Consider the following 16,135-nt stretch of genomic DNA (forward strand, 5'->3'; position numbering starts at 1 on the left):
ACAAAGGAAAAAAGCTTTCTGTAAAGCAGGAAAGTGGTAAACTCAGAAAATAACTGAACCTGACAACAACTCAACAGCTCTGTTAAGCTATTACCTGGTTAGTACAAAAGCAAAGTGACAAAATGAATTCAGAAGCATTAAAAGAGGGGAAACTCATTGTAACTTGATGACTAACAGAGAAACCCATCTGAATTAAGGCAGATAGCAGTTAGGTACTTAACCTCAGCCAGGATTCAGTCTTCTCAAGCACTATGCTCTGTCAAACCCAGACTCCTGCATGCTCATGCCAAAACCCAGTACAACGTAAAGGGTAAGTGGCAAATGGCTGCTACATAGATACTCAGGATAATCATTTCTCAATAAATCCATTAAGGGAGCCCAAAAGGTGAAAACTGCCTGCACTGTAGTTTAGCAAAACTTATTACCACTTGAATTGGTTTGAAATTGGAAAAAAAAAGAAAAAAAAAAAAAAAAAGGTTCAAATCCAATTCTTACAAACACAAGTCCTACTGAAGAGCTACAAAGCCAAAACCTAATCATGTAGGGAAAGCTGAGTTCTCTAAATATCAGCACTCTTCCATAGGGTGAAGTCAGCCAATTCAGCTATATCTATCTACCCCAGCACCTGTGGAATAAAACTGTCACCCCCCACTGGGACTTCCAAAGCCTTTTCTTAGGAAAAAAAAAATGCCAGTATTAACTGGACTTCCCCAATGAAATCTGTAGAAACTGTAAAACTACACAGTTATACTGACAACTATTCAGGAATATTTCAGTTGTTGTGCCAGAAGAGGTCAGGCAAAATATTTGCAATAAAGTACAAAAAGCAGAAAGATGTCTTTTGAAGAAATAAGTCATATTTTTCTTATTTGAGTTAATAGGTCATCACACTATGGAAATAAAAAAACGAGTTGTCAGTTTCCAGAGTTACTCAAGATACTGTTTTTCCTTAGAATGAAAACTGACTCAGAAATACACCATTAGTACAAGAGTCAAAATTTAACAAGGTAGGTACATACTGTCTTATAAATTATTGCATTAGAATAAGATGTTTTTAAGTTCTTGCTCTGGAGAGTGACAGAAGTGATAGAGGAGAACAGTATCACAAGAAACTCCTCAATCATATTTCAGAAATAGAACGTGCTCCCCTCCCCCCCCCCCCCAAAAAAAAAAAAAAAAGTCACTCACAACTGGATTTAGACTTCTTAAGAAATTTACCCAAAGTGCAAATTACATAGCTCGCACAATACAAATACTCTATTTGACAAGAAAACAAAAACCTCAAGAACCAATATATTTTCCCCAAAGCAGGCATTTGAACTTTATTATTTCACACAGAATCACAGAATTTCTAGGTTGGAAGAGACCTCAAGATCATCGAGTCCAACCTCTGACCTAACACTAACAGTATTGCAAATGCTTGAGAAGATAATGCACTCTTACATTGTTTTAATTTTATTCAGGAGCTAATAACTAGACAGCTTTTCTCCATAGTTAGGAAATAGACTAACATACCTCTCTAAAACTAAGAGTATAAAATATTCAGCTGCTTTGGATCTCTACGTCTCCCCTGGTGCAAGAGGAAGAAATAATAAAAAAATTAAAAAAAAACCAGGAAAGCCAAAAAAAACACCATCAATTCCCCACTTCTAAGCAAGCAAACCAAAGGAAAGCTAAAAAAAAATCTGCAGGCACTCACTTCAATCTTCTGTTCAGTGTTGTCAAAAGTTGTCTGAAAGTGTGGACCATTTCTGTCAGCCTGAAATGAATGATTAGCATGTAGCTTGTTAATTCAAACCACCCACTGTGCTCTTTAGAAGATAGAAAACAATCCACTCTCTCAGAATAGTAGTTCTAAGACTTGATCAAGTACAGAAAAGTTTAAAAAAAAAAAAAAAAAAAAAGTCAACCTCTAGAAAAGCTTTATCTATACCTTGATATATTCCACCTTCAGAAGGTCCAAGCCATGTTTATCTGAGGAACTAATTAGATGAAGGGGTGTTTTTTTACCTGTAACATAACACACAAAATACACACAAAAAATAGAATATTTTTTCGTTTTTTTTCAGTGAACCAAAGGAATTTGTGCCTTGAACAAATAAGCTTTCAGTACAGCTTGTTAAAATATGTCGCACTGCCAAATACATAGCATTAGTTTCCCTTTGTTATGTCTAAAACATAACACCGTTTTCCTTCTCCATCCAAACCTATTTATTTATCTAATAAGCACTAACATGACAGTCAAAAACTATCAACTGTACAATTGACACAAGCACTTCCAATGGAAAGTTGTATAATAAGTACTGTGCCTGCGCAACTGGAACAATAATTGAATTTTAGTGAGCACTAAAAGACAGGAGAGAGACTGATTCAGACTACAGAAACTATGTTATTTACTCCTCCTTCCTTACCTCCAATTTCATAGTAATCCAAGCTTATTGTCTTCAAATATGATACAGCTGCTAAATTATAGGTTTTGACTGCAGCCTCTGTCCCAAGATGCTTCACATCAAATACAAGTACTGTTTCTTCAGTTTTTTTTTGCCTGGTGAGCTCTAACAAAACCTGAATGAGCAAGAAATACACAGTAAGGCCATCTGTTCATATATTTTATTTTCTTTGCTCAAAACAATAAAAGAGTACTAGTATTAATGCCTTGTGAATATCTGATGGTGCGAGGCAACTATCTTACAGACCTTACAGGTCTTGCTCTTCAGAAGTGACCTGCCCGGGTACTTGCTTTGTTCTACCATTGTTTGTGTTGTTTTTTTTTTTTCTCCTTGGTCAAATTGTGTCTGGAGTGCTTTCGGTAGAAAATACTAGTTGAATGAATGGGCTTATTAATTTTTGTTTTTTGCGCATAACACACAATTTTTTTTTTGTGCGTAACACACAACTCATACACACAATTGAAGACTGTTTTATTTACACTTCTTAGAAATAACACATACACTTAGAAATACATATATACATGTGTATTGTTTCTTTAGTGGCTACGTTTTGTGTGTCCATTAAACTTGAAATAGAATAATGCTTTTTGTTATTTTAAGTAGTCTATATATAGAAGATTAAGGTAGAATTACAGAGACATACCTCTTTAATTTCAAACTTCAACTGAAGATCTGTCAGTTCCTCTTTAGCAGGCTCCTTATCTCTTATTTCTTCTCCCTTAATCAGTGTCCTGTCAGTTTGTTCAGAACTTTCTTCAAAATCAAAATATTCTTCTTCAGAATCTACAGAACAGAAATGACCTCCTTCTTAGTGAAGGATAAGCTTATACCACAAACAGGGGTAAATCTACTGCTCTGTTTCCGATTCCAATATCATTTCACACTGTACAAGCTATTTAAACCTAAGCTGACCAAGTAGTTTTCAGATCTATATTGCTTTCTTCCCATTAGATGAAGATGAGAAAGTGAAAAAAAAAAAAAAATTAAAGCTCTGTTAAAGCACTAGAGTTAGGCTGTATTGTTAGATACTAAAGAATCTATGTAGGAAAAAAACAGTTCTAAAGTAAACACCAAAGAAACAAGTTTCCCAGATTCCAGTGTAGTTTCTCCCTAGAATTATGGAAATGAACAGTCAAATCCACAGTATGAATAAATTAATTTGCTATTTGTTCTTCTAGCTCTGCATTTACTGAAAAAGGAGAGCTTTGCTGATGTGAAACATTTCGGACAGTACATCTGTGATGTCTGTAACAGTATTTCCGCCACATGCTGGCTGCTTAAACAAGTACATGTGCTTTAGACTTGTTATTTATCTTTTCCACATGCCTGCCTTAAAGTCAATGTCTTAGACTTCAAACTCTTCGAGTAGCAGAACCAGCAAATTCGTTTTTGACTAAATCAGTGTAATTTAATTCTCAAACAGGTTCGTCACTTCAATTCCCTAAAAACACATCTCATGACATTTGGATAATTAAACTGGATTGCTAATAACAACTGAATGCAGTTTTTATTAATATCTCACTCATATTTGAAGAGGTTACTTATGCAGACAGAGTACGAATTCATCTCCAAAATAAGGGTTTTGTTTTTTTAAAAATAAAGTTTCGTATTCTGATATAACAACAGCATCTTAATACTCATCTTATGCAGTGATAGTTAGATACAACCATGCTCATCCCTAGTATCCTTATAACATGTTTTAAGAGCAATGATAGCTTGGAAATGTTAAGTTATTCCATAAACATTGGCCACCTATTTTTACTAAGGGGCATGTACGTTTTCTTACCTGACACTATTTCTGCTAACAACTGGTGGGTATTAAGTAATCCTTTATCAACAACAGGAATTGCAGGAATCACTGCTACCTACATGGAGCAGAAAGAAGAAACCATTATTTTGAAGTTCATGTAACATGGTATCCTCTGTGGTATTTTCCACTGGTTATGCATCTTTCAACTGGCCTTCCTCATATTTCTTAGAAATATGCGTTTCTCCAACACTTATACTGAAGCCAACAGACAGTGATAAAGTCTCAGGTAACCTTATTTTAATAAGCCCAGCATGTTCTGATATTAAGCTGTATTGGCACCACTCTGCCTAGCTCAGATGGACAACAGATCTCTTACTTTAAATGAAAAAGAGAAAGGACATTAGCAGGAATTCACAATCACTTTGTGTCTTCTTATTTATTTTCTAAATTTCAGTTTTATTAATTGTAGTTAGCTTACCTTTCTGCTTGCGACTGGCATAGATGTCTTCTGAGGTAATGGAATGCTATCAATCAGATCAGAAATTGCCTTGATTTTCTTGTCAGAGAGTCTGATATGTACCAAAGGAAGCCCTCCTGACACTTTAAACCTTAAAAAAAAAAAAAAAAAAAAAAAAAAAAAGATTCACTCCAAGAAAAAAAAAAAAACAGTACATATCAATTCTTCATTTAAAATGTTACTAGTAACTATGCTAATATATAAATATCATATCACATCACAGTAAAGCTAGTGAATCTGTATTAAAAATAGGTGTTGGACTCATTAAAATGACTTTTTTTAGTCAGTAACAAGTGAAGGTGACTACAGAATCGGTAGAGAACAAAGGGTGTTTAAAAAGTAGTAAGCCAACTATTTCCTACATTAACATGTTACTAAACCCTTGCAGAAGATATATTTTTCTTCTTTTCTCTAAATACACAGTACTTGAAGTCCTCTAAATATTAATACATTACTTGGCCATCCTGCTGTCTTTTTCCACCATCGATTTTGCCAGCTGTACATGAATATCCATAGGCTGTAAAACATGCAAAGTTGATGGATGTTGAAAACGAGCCTTCTTCCAGTCTTCACCTGCAAGTATTCAATCACCTTAGATGAAAAACATTGCCTGCTAATTGCTCTAATGCATTGTGCGTTATCAAATGGCATCCCCAGGAAAACTTAAAAGAACCCACTCACAAATTGAAAAAGCCAGAACTATTTAGGGTGAACTATTTTAAGATTTTTAAGAGCTTTTCAATATATTTTCAGTATACCTTAACACTATATTAACTTAGCAGCCTTAACCCAATTCCACACTAAAAGACACATCTGAATATAAAGTTTTAAAAAGTAACCTAGCATTTTGGTAACTGTAAAATATAAGTACAAATTAAATATTACTACTGGCAACTTCAGTACATTTGCCAGAGCATTAAGGAAAACGTAACAGTCCTATGCATTTATGTTGCTCACTGGCAAAGAAATAATACACCAGTCTCAAAACAAAAAACAAGCAGGTGCTTTAAGAGAAATTAACATGCAAACTTTTCTTAGTTGAATACCTGAGAGCAGACTATTACAATCTTTTACATAACTACTATTTTTTCTTTGCTATCTTTCTTTAAAAATATTTTTACTAATTACAGGCAATTATCCTCAATCAATCCTTTGAGTAAACAGCAACTATGTTTTGTTACCTGCTCTTCCAAAAAGAAGTTGTACATTTTTTATTTCCACGTCAAACTTGTCATAAGCTTTGTCCATTATCTCCTCTAAAGATGAAAAGCTAGAAGCTTGACTACTGCCTTGATTTATGCTGTTCAGCTAAACACATAAGGACAAAACAAAGTTAAGTCTCAAACTTACATATATTTACATGCTATTAATTCTAGTGAAGGTGAAAAAGACAATTCATTGGAGTTTATGATTGCCATTTGGACTCTTACAGAGATGAGATCTTTATTTCTTTAACACTTCACTCACCAAGGATAGATAGAATATTTTTTTAATTTCTCCTCATGCTATCGAACCGTACAAATTCAAGTAATGTAAAATTAACTCTCGTTATTAGTTTATTGCTGGAGTACAACCAAAATATTTACTTGGCTAAAATGAAGTTAAAAAATTGTCATTTTTCCGTTTTACAGGAACAAGGAAATGAACTTTCAAGCTCCAAGAAAAAAAAAGGTATTTTATTTTATCTGTTAAAGATACATCATTCTATAAAAAAAAGAAAAGGGTAAACATTCACATTTTGCTGAAGACATGGAAGATTAAAACTACTGTGATTATGATTCACCAAATACGGAAATATTTTATTGGTGGACTAACTAGTAAAACTATGTCAAAAGACAACCTAACAGCTCTGAATACTGAACACACTGAAAACAATGAAACCGCTGACCCCAACTGATTCTGTAGTAAGCATACGATGTGAAAACACATTCAAAGATGACCACCTTCATCTTCTGAAAACCATACAGTTCCAAATGACAGCTATGTTAAAAGAAGAAGAGTATTTTCTTCCTCTGAGTTTATAAAAGATCATTTATATACCTGAAATGTACCGAAGTCCAAAATCAGCAAATCTGAATTTTCATGGTAGAAACCTGTCTGTGGAACCACAAGGTAGGAAGGCTTCAGATTGATCTTCAAGTCGAGGACCTTCCTCATTTCAATAATATGAGCTAATCCTTAAATAAAAGGTACATAAAAATTGAAATACTAGTCACAAGTAAAATAGTTGTTCCAGACCACACATAAAGAGATGTTATCTCAAAGACAGGGCATCTTGAATGAAGTCTTATTTTCATACAAGTTTATTGTTTTCATAGAATCATAGAATTGGTTTCCATAAAGGAAAATTAAAATTTAAAAATTAAAGAAAGGCATTTTCCCACTAAGCTGAATGCTTCTCCCCACAAAGCATCCATTAATCCAAGTCAAAAGAAAAAAATCAACAAAGGAAAAAAATTAGTCATTCCATTTAGCCACCAAACCACACACAAGCAGTTTTGCAAATCATATAGAAACATTTTATGATGTTGATATATACGTTTATGATATATAAACATTTATATTTTATGAAATGACTTCATGTGAGATACACTTTATCTTACCTGTAGCAGTTCTTTCTTTGATTTCTTCCAGCTTCATTAACGTGGCTGATGTTAATCTTTCAAGATCCATTCCCTTACTTGTCTGGAAGAACTCTACCATAGCATTTATTGTTCTCTTTTCAGAAAGGAGAGAGATACAAGAATTATTAACATATACAGAAGTCATTCAGTTAAAAAATACGAAATAGATCTTGACTGAGCAAAAAGAATTAGAGCAACAGTAGAGAAAGAGAAGAATCAGAAAAAGAGGGAATAATTTTGTTAACTACTCACTGCATCATATTTTATTTCCACAGGCTGCGATTCAATACTAAGACTCTGATCAGCAGTACTATCTTCAGGGTTAATATTAAACTCTATGTTAAGTAAAGAAGACTTGCTATCCCCTATGGAAGCCACAAGAGATGGTACAATGTTTTCTTGTCTCAGGCCTGTAACATACCAGTTTTCAAGCTTGGCTTCCACCCTAAAGAAGATGAGAAGTTAAATATTATATTTAATTAGAATACAGAACACAGTTCCATCTAGTAAAAACAAGCAAGATGAGAAAGGCTTTGATAAAAGAAAACAAAACCAACCTAGCTTCATAGGACTAACATACCACATGGTTAAGAAATTGTAACATTAACAGATTAGGGAAAAATATGTAGGAAGCAAGTTGTTCACAGCAAGACAAGGACAGTATTATATTTTGACCTTCTGTCATCTGCAAAGTGGAGTAAAAACTTTTAGCTCGTATTTACTGAGAAAATCAATTCCAAGAGGAAATAGGTAGAATATTTATACTACAGGTAAAAAAGTAGTAAAAATGTTAACCATTACTTATTGATTTAAAAACAATTTATGGGCTTGGTTTGGAGCAAATGGATACCCTTTACTGCCAGCTTCCTTAGGAACAGTGGGAAGCAAAATCAGCAGAAAAATGTCTATGAAAGAAAGAGCAATTTGGTGGTGTCCACATGCCTAATTTCATTCATATTTTGAAGTAACTATTAGACATAAAACCAGTCCTAGGGTCCTGGTTCGCTACCATTGGAATTTATTGACTCTTTGGGCATAATTGAAGTCATAAACCTGACTTTATTGAGATAACCTAATGATATTTTTCCAGAAAATTAAGATCAAGGGTATTTTTTCCCTACTGTTCCAGTCTTGCCAACTAAATTATATGGCACACTTTGGTAAAAACTTTTTCAAAGCTTTTTTTTTTTTTTTTTTTTTTTTTTCCAGCAGAGTCCACACTTTTAATACTACCCCCAAAAATGCTTTCAGCAAAATTATTTCCACAATTAACAACTGAACTGGTGATCTTATGCATCAAGTCAAAATATAATAGAACTGCAAATCAAAGTGTAAAAAAAAAATGCACACAATCTCATTTTCTAGCCACTGAAACATTATTCCTTGACTGTGTAACACAATTTGTGCTCAGTATCTCTGATGTGCCCTTTGGTAAGGGGGACAAAGGTCTCAGCTTCCCCTGCGCTGGTTTATCTCCTACCCACAACATACAGACATAGATTTTCTTTTCTGTAGGAAGTATTAAGCAGTACATATGGTAGCTTGGCTGGAATGTAATCAGCTCAAACACTTCACATTGCTTAAGCATCAATTCCCAAAATATTCAGCACTTCAACATCTGGATTCAAGAAAAAGATTACTCATACTCACACAGAGCAACAAGTAGGATTCCCTTCTTCATTCCCTCCAATATTATTTATCAAATCAACAACTTTTAAAATTATCTACAAGGACTGAAATATCAGAGTCCCTGTAAACATTACAAGTCAACATATAACATCATACAAAGAAAACTACCCAAGCAAAAAAAGGTTAGAAATTTGAAAAAGAAGTAATGTTTCTACAAAAAAAAAAAAATCTAATTACTTAATGGCTTGTGCTCCCGGGCGTTGTGATATTTTCGTACTCAGATCAATTATTTGTACTTTAAGAGTTTCTGCCACATTCTTGTCTTCTTTAATTGTAAGAGAAGTGCTTAAGAGCTTCAGTGTCACAACATGAGCAATGTACTAGTGAGAAGGACAGAGAAAACTGAAATTAGTCATCTTGATCTGAATTTTTTTTTGGAGCTCGTAATTTAAATCCATCTAATGAAATGTGGAATTGCAACTATTCCAGTAGCCATACATCCTCATGCAAGAACCTAGCTATACATAACTTTCATTCAACCCTCACCAGTCAATTCTGCAATATAAAATAACTTATTTCAACAAATGCTGAGCAAATAAAATCTGTATTTCTTTTTACGATTCATAGAGTTTAGGCTGTGAATCAAGTGCAGATAAGCTACACTCCGTAGAGAGCTAGCAAGACAAGTAAACAAAATTGTTATAATCACACCAAATAACTACAGTTTAGAAGTATTGCATAAATGCCTTCATTCTTCCTGCTTAATGTCAGGTATCAACCTTGTCAAGGATGCGTAAGCCTTTCCATGTACCATTTGTGACTACATCAATCACTATCTTGAGAATCAGATCATACTTCCCAATTCAATTTGAAGCCTGCACATTTCTATGTGGTATTGGCAGAGATGAAAGCATCTATACACTTTACATTTGTCCAAATTAAAAATTGAAGTTTTTCTACAGAATTGGGCAAGAATGCATGAAACAAAAGAACACAGCAGTACTGGGCACAGTTTAGGTTGTTCATCATCTTTGCTGGTAACAAGGCACGTTGCTGTTCTTCTCTTTTCAATTTAACTAGAACAAAAGTTCACACAATCATGCAGAGGCTGGGATTTTGCCCCTCAAATAATTCTGAGTTTCCCTGCCTACATGTGAAGCACATGTAGGCTTACAATGACAAAATTTAACACATACACGCAAGGGTGGAAGACTGGAGCATTCAGTTAGGTAAGCAGGCGAAAATTGACAAAAGTCTCCTTGAAGGAAACAAAGAAGTGCTTCTCTAAGTGATGAGCAACTAGAAGCAGAGCCACCAGTCATGTTCAGATTTAAAACAAGAATGGTAATAGCACTGACTAAAAATAGCCATACTGAGAGAAACCTTAACATTAAACACATTCTCTTTGTCTCCTTTATAACTTTCAACTGATAAACACCGCGAAGAATACTATACCAGCAAGTTGATATTTTATTCCTTTGCTTAACAAGTGAAAAAATATCCATCACAAAAGTGTTGTGTTCTTTTTTAAATATACGCTTTTCTAATTTTTGCTTTCCTTCCTGTTGTAGAAACAAGCATAACAGGTATCTTCGAGCACTTCTTATGAGAACAAAGGTTTCAACAGGAACATAACATGATCCCTCTAACAAAGGCATCCCAGGAAGTGGCAAGAATTTAGGTGAAACAGAAAATAATCACATGGTAATGTTCACCTTTATACAAACAACAACTCAATTATCAGAATAACTGACTTCTGGATTTACAGAACAGTCAAGACAACCATACAGGCTAGTTGTTTTTTGCCACAACAGGAAGCAAGAGATAAATGCTATTTTTTTCATTCTTCCAGTTTGGTACTCCTAAATCACTCCACATTAGAGCTATGAATAAGGCAAAACATCCAAGAAAACATTAGCCATTCTTCATGCTTTCTAACTAAGTATGCATATGTTTATTTATCTTCTTTATATTCTTATATAAATTTATATAAGATTTATATTATAATTTATATATAATTTATATAATTTATATTCTTATATAAATTTATATATATTTATATGTTTATATATATATATATATTCTGTACAGATTTTATTTTTACCAACACATTCTTTAGCTTAAGAATAACGTGTCTGAAAGTTGTTTTTTTTGTCTGTTTGTTTTTAAACCACCCTTTAAGAGTCATTTACCTGTTTTGGTAAGGAAAGGTGATGGGAGCTGTCACTATAACCGATAGCAGTAAAGAGCTTAGCTTTCTCTTCTGGTGTCATTAGTTCATCAATAGCTTTAAAAAAAATATATATACACTTGAGTACAGCTAAAAACATGAGAGGAGAATTGGTTATGGTTACTAACTGAAGTTCTGCTGACACAAAGCTCATCTTCTGCTTCTCCATACTGCAGTATGTTCCATATTATAAAATAATAACCAGCCTTCATATATGGCATTATATACATAGCAGTGAAATCATTTATTAGACTACCCATAATTTCCAAATACAAAACTAACTTTGAGTACTATTAGAATACATCTCTCATCCCGACAGCAATCAACAGATTACAGTATTTCACTTGATGCATATCGCACTACAGCTGTAAACTCGATGTTCTTCTTATTATAAAGTTCTAAAATACTTATAGCCATTTCAGAAAAGGGCCGTATTTCTCAACTCAATAGTAAGTGAAGTATGTAATACTATAAAATAGATCTATGCTGTATGGCACTGTCTATGCCATACTCTCTTCTGTATAGTAGCAAGGAAGATATATTTTAACTTGCTTCTTTATCATTATTAAAGTACATAGTAACTTAAAAATCTATTAAAAAGTTAGTATGTTACACTTACTTTCAGGTACTGATGATTCTTCATCTTCCTTTTTTCTAGATTCTCTCTTACCCCAGAAACCACTAAACCATCCTCCACTTTTTTTTTCACCTTCAGCGGCTTTCTTCTTCAGTAGTTTCTGTCCTGATCTTATCGTCTACAAACCAGACATTAGAATATGTAACTAATTATTATATATGTTTTTTTCTGTAAATAATTCACATATGCATGCATGTATGTTGAATAGATATCTTAGAGACAGCAACATCACACCTGCAAGGGATTAAGATCACTGACTCACCAGACAAACAAAAAGAGGGCTGGGGGGCAGGGAGAGTGGAGGGGGAGAGAATGCAAGTGTGTGTTACTTTGGGTGCCCTTACTCTAGCCATTTCACTAGCATTTATACTGCAAAAAGGCAGGAACCATATGAAAAGAGAATGAGTGGGGATACAAGAAACAATTACATTCCTAACATTACAATAACAAACCTGATGACCGAGCCTGTACAGCTACATATATTTAGTAATATTTATTTTTTTCTTACATCATAGTCACACTTTCTATTTGCATTAAGAAAAAAACTCTAGGTATGGCCACAGTATCTCAAAAACAAGCAACATCATTACTGGTTTTTCATGTTATTTTATATGCATTCCAGATGTGTTGATTTCCAAAATAAAATGCGTATTTTATCTACCTTTCAACAATTTTATCATAGTTATTCTTTAATTAGACTGGCTATCCACTTGAAAAGGAACAGAATACAGATAGTATGGAAACAGTTGTATATGTTTGATTCAAATACCTGCAGAATCAGTCTCAAAATAACAGAAGTCAAAGGAAGAAAACAATCACAAAACCCTGAGACAATCGCCTGAATGGTACAGAGTACACAGCAGAAACACTGTGCGCACACCATGTTAAGTTTCAGGGACTGGTATCCAGTTTGGAAATTGATTTACTCCTGACCTGTAAAGACTGGCAACTTGCCTTCTCTCTTCCCCATCCAGTCATTTGTCACCACTTTTTTTTTTTTTTTTTTTTTTTTAAGATTTTATCATGATAATCTTATTTGAAGTGTTAAAATAAGACTGAACAGAAATTGTTTCTTACCTCAACTTGTGCTTGTTGTCTTGCTAGGATTATATTGAAGACATCAAGCTTTCGTTCTAGGTCCTGTAAAAATGTATGATGCAATCATTTGCCTCTCAACAACACTTAGGAGATGCTCTCCAATACAATTGCTCTACCAGCCCCTTCATATTTATACTCCAATTTCTTCCAAGACATGCTCCTTTCTTTCCACGGTGTATCTCCTGCCAAAGTTCACTAAAAGGTGATGTTTGATGTCAGACAGACTGATTTATTTATTTTTTTTAATAATCTTGCACTTCAGTAAACACGTCCAAGTTCATTACTCTACAACTAAGAGAGGTTAATTTAACAGCATTCCACTAGAATTCTTTCCCCTATAGGTTACATTACACTTCTGATGAAAACTTTCCAGAGCTCTTCTGCCCTACTGAAACTATCAACCTTGACTACTGTCATGTACATTTGAAGAATTATTTAAGGGACCAAAGCATACCTTCTCTCCAGAAAAACATCACATACCTGAATTTGCCTCTGTGTTTCTTCTGACAGTTTACTCTGTGTCAGCTTATTTTTGTACATGTTCTTATAACTCTTCAGAAGCTGCCTGTGTTGTTTCATGTTACTCCATGACCACATACGAGTACGTCTTCTGATGTGAATTTCAAGAACACTGTCACCCGCATATTTCCACCTACAACAATTCCCCACTTGTGAGCAATTTCCTATTTCATTTTGTGCAAGGCAACTTCAACATTGCAGAGGATGTAGCATGTTAGTATGCACTTTGTTCACCACATCATTTAAGTAACTTTGTTTATAAAACTTTTAATGGTTTCAACATCACTTCTGAAAAAGACTGATGGATTACTTTTAATGCCTGAAGAACTATAAACTGACATTCTCTATTGACTTCTGCATGTTTACAAATTTGGGCTGTAATAGCACTAAGTACAATTACTTGATGCTGTTTGTCAAAGCGCTTAAGTACTCAGAAAGAGATCCATTAAAAATTATCAATTCAAAACTAAGAACTAGAATTAGAGTTGACATACGTTTCCCTTGTAAAACATTGCCTAATTTTTTCTTCAGTCATTCTAAAACTGCATTCTAATCTCTAGAGCAAACATTGGCTTTTTGTCAGAGATTCTGGGATCAAAGTTCGCTTTCAAGAAATTTCCATCAGTTATTTATTTCTTTCACGTAATCCTTCTGTAAACTATTTTTTTTTTTTTAACTTGGCTAAGCAAAGCTATGTTAAAGTTATGATACATGCAATCTCATTTTAAAACTGTATTAACCACAAAGGAGAATGAAAAGCCTGGAAAGGACTATAGCATCTCCCAAAAAAATGCATGAACATATTCAACTTACCATTGTCTGGCATTTTTATGGACAGATACGTTTGGCCTAAATCTTCTGTACGGTGCATTGCGAACCATGTAATCTACGGACTCCAGAAGGTCTATCATGCTGAGGTACTAAACATAGGAAAACAAGCTTCTTGGCAAAGGTTCAGATGCCATTCCTTACATGCAATGATTAAAATACATTTATATGTTTACCATGGCCTTCAGTACTCCCCAAACTACACAGAAATGTAAGCCTATGCATCTTCATTAGTACATCTAAGTAGACTAACAACTGTACCTATTGTTCTCAGAGGACAACACCAGCTGAATTTCTGGTCTCCTTGAAGAACAAAGTACATGTATCATTGTTCCCCAGCAATCTAAATTAATTCCTTGATAATTCAGCGGGCTTTGTTGTCAAAGACAATATACACCATTCATTCCCATCCTTGCCTCTCTTCAATTATAGTATCAGCTTATGGTTTTCACAGTTAAAGCAAGGTAAGGGCTAATCAAAAGAATGATTCCATTCTCTGTGTGAAGGAAATGCTACTGAAAGTGCTGTCCCCAGAGGGTCCACAGATAACAGAGTCAGAGTACCTGGATCTAGTGGAATGATCAACTGTTATGTAGTGAGAGAAGGACTTGAGACTTCACCCCAATTACTGATACACATTTCAGTCCATGCACCTATAAATGTAACTCCCAAAGAACACCATTTTTCAACAACAAAAATACCCTACAAAAAAAATGCTCACATACTGAAGTAGGTGATAACATACACCAAGCCAACTTACCTGTGGCTTAGTGAGTTCAATGGCAATTCTCTGTACTTCTACATTACAATCAAGCTTGGGAGTTTTCAGTTCTACTTCTGCAGATGGGTTGATATAGAGTCTTGCAGAGGCTGATACTGGTCTAAAAACTTAAGAAATCAAATTATGTGTATATTTACAATCAAAATACATCTTAAAAGTACTTAAGTGCACTGCCTGATACATCAAACTTCATAGGGATAATGCATATGCCCAAGACCCATAGAAACAGCACGTGATTCTTACTACAAATGAGCTTAGTCCAGCGTTAGTCAAAGAGAAGATAAGCTCTGAGATCACAGCATGGCTCGGGTTGGAAGGGACCTTAAAGATCATCTAACTCCAACCCTACTGCCATAGGCAGGGATGCCACCCACTAAATCAGGTTGACAAAGGCCCCATCCAGTCTGGCCTTAAACACCTCCAGGGATGGGGCATTCACAGCTTCTCTGGGCAACCTGCTCCAGTGCTTCACTACCCTTACAGTGAAGAACTTCCTCCTTATGTCCAGTCTAAATCTGTTCTCTTTTAGTTTAAGACCACTCCCCCTTGTCCTATTGTTATCTACCCAAGTAGAGTCCTTCTCCATCTTTTTTATAAGACCCCTTTAAGTATTGAAAGGTTGCAATGAGGTCTCCCCAGAGCCTTCTCTTTTCCAGTCTGAACATCCCCAGCTCTGTAAGAGATCTTACATTAATCTGTTAATGTGACAGAGATATTAGTTTTTTGTAAAATGAAGCTACTATGGGCCTGCCTGCATAATCAGGTCAGACTAATTAACATACTCAAAGCAGCATATATTCATATAGTTTACTTACTATATTGGTAGTCTTGAGACTGGTTACCGCCACATGGAATTCCTCTTTTCAGCTGATCCTGTGAAGAAATATGATACTGTCTAATAATTGCTGAAAGGTACTAATTTTGGACAATTCCCTACAGTTTAAGAAGACCAACTCCAATTCACATGTTTTCTGCAGGAGTTTTTTCCCCTTCTGCATCGCCAAAAGGCATATTTAATATAGCACAAGTACTTACGAGTGAAAAGTTTTAATATACCTTTTTTTAAATAAAA

General features: G+C 34.5%; 1 protein-coding gene across 1 annotated transcript in view; it reads right to left on the minus strand.

Annotated features, from left to right (window-relative positions):
* The window catches only part of VPS13C (vacuolar protein sorting 13 homolog C), a gene marked incomplete at its 5' end in the record, with an annotated part of 90,128 nt that overhangs the window by 57,229 nt on the left and 16,764 nt on the right, over positions 1 to 16,135 (minus strand). Inside the window, 19 exons of the mRNA XM_084293187.1 lie at positions 1,700 to 1,759; positions 1,934 to 2,010; positions 2,412 to 2,565; positions 3,094 to 3,233; positions 4,237 to 4,315; positions 4,679 to 4,808; positions 5,173 to 5,290; positions 5,899 to 6,025; positions 6,758 to 6,894; positions 7,321 to 7,435; positions 7,594 to 7,786; positions 9,208 to 9,350; positions 11,163 to 11,257; positions 11,820 to 11,955; positions 12,915 to 12,977; positions 13,416 to 13,587; positions 14,268 to 14,374; positions 15,043 to 15,170; positions 15,879 to 15,936. Of these exons, the coding sequence (XP_084149313.1) occupies positions 1,700 to 1,759; positions 1,934 to 2,010; positions 2,412 to 2,565; positions 3,094 to 3,233; positions 4,237 to 4,315; positions 4,679 to 4,808; positions 5,173 to 5,290; positions 5,899 to 6,025; positions 6,758 to 6,894; positions 7,321 to 7,435; positions 7,594 to 7,786; positions 9,208 to 9,350; positions 11,163 to 11,257; positions 11,820 to 11,955; positions 12,915 to 12,977; positions 13,416 to 13,587; positions 14,268 to 14,374; positions 15,043 to 15,170; positions 15,879 to 15,936 (2,232 nt within the window). The remainder of the gene's footprint in view (positions 1 to 1,699; positions 1,760 to 1,933; positions 2,011 to 2,411; positions 2,566 to 3,093; positions 3,234 to 4,236; positions 4,316 to 4,678; positions 4,809 to 5,172; positions 5,291 to 5,898; positions 6,026 to 6,757; positions 6,895 to 7,320; positions 7,436 to 7,593; positions 7,787 to 9,207; positions 9,351 to 11,162; positions 11,258 to 11,819; positions 11,956 to 12,914; positions 12,978 to 13,415; positions 13,588 to 14,267; positions 14,375 to 15,042; positions 15,171 to 15,878; positions 15,937 to 16,135) is intronic.

The sequence above is a fragment of the Netta rufina genome (assembly GCF_964035555.1).
Source record: "Netta rufina genome assembly, chromosome: 11".
NCBI lineage: Eukaryota > Metazoa > Chordata > Aves > Anseriformes > Anatidae > Netta > Netta rufina.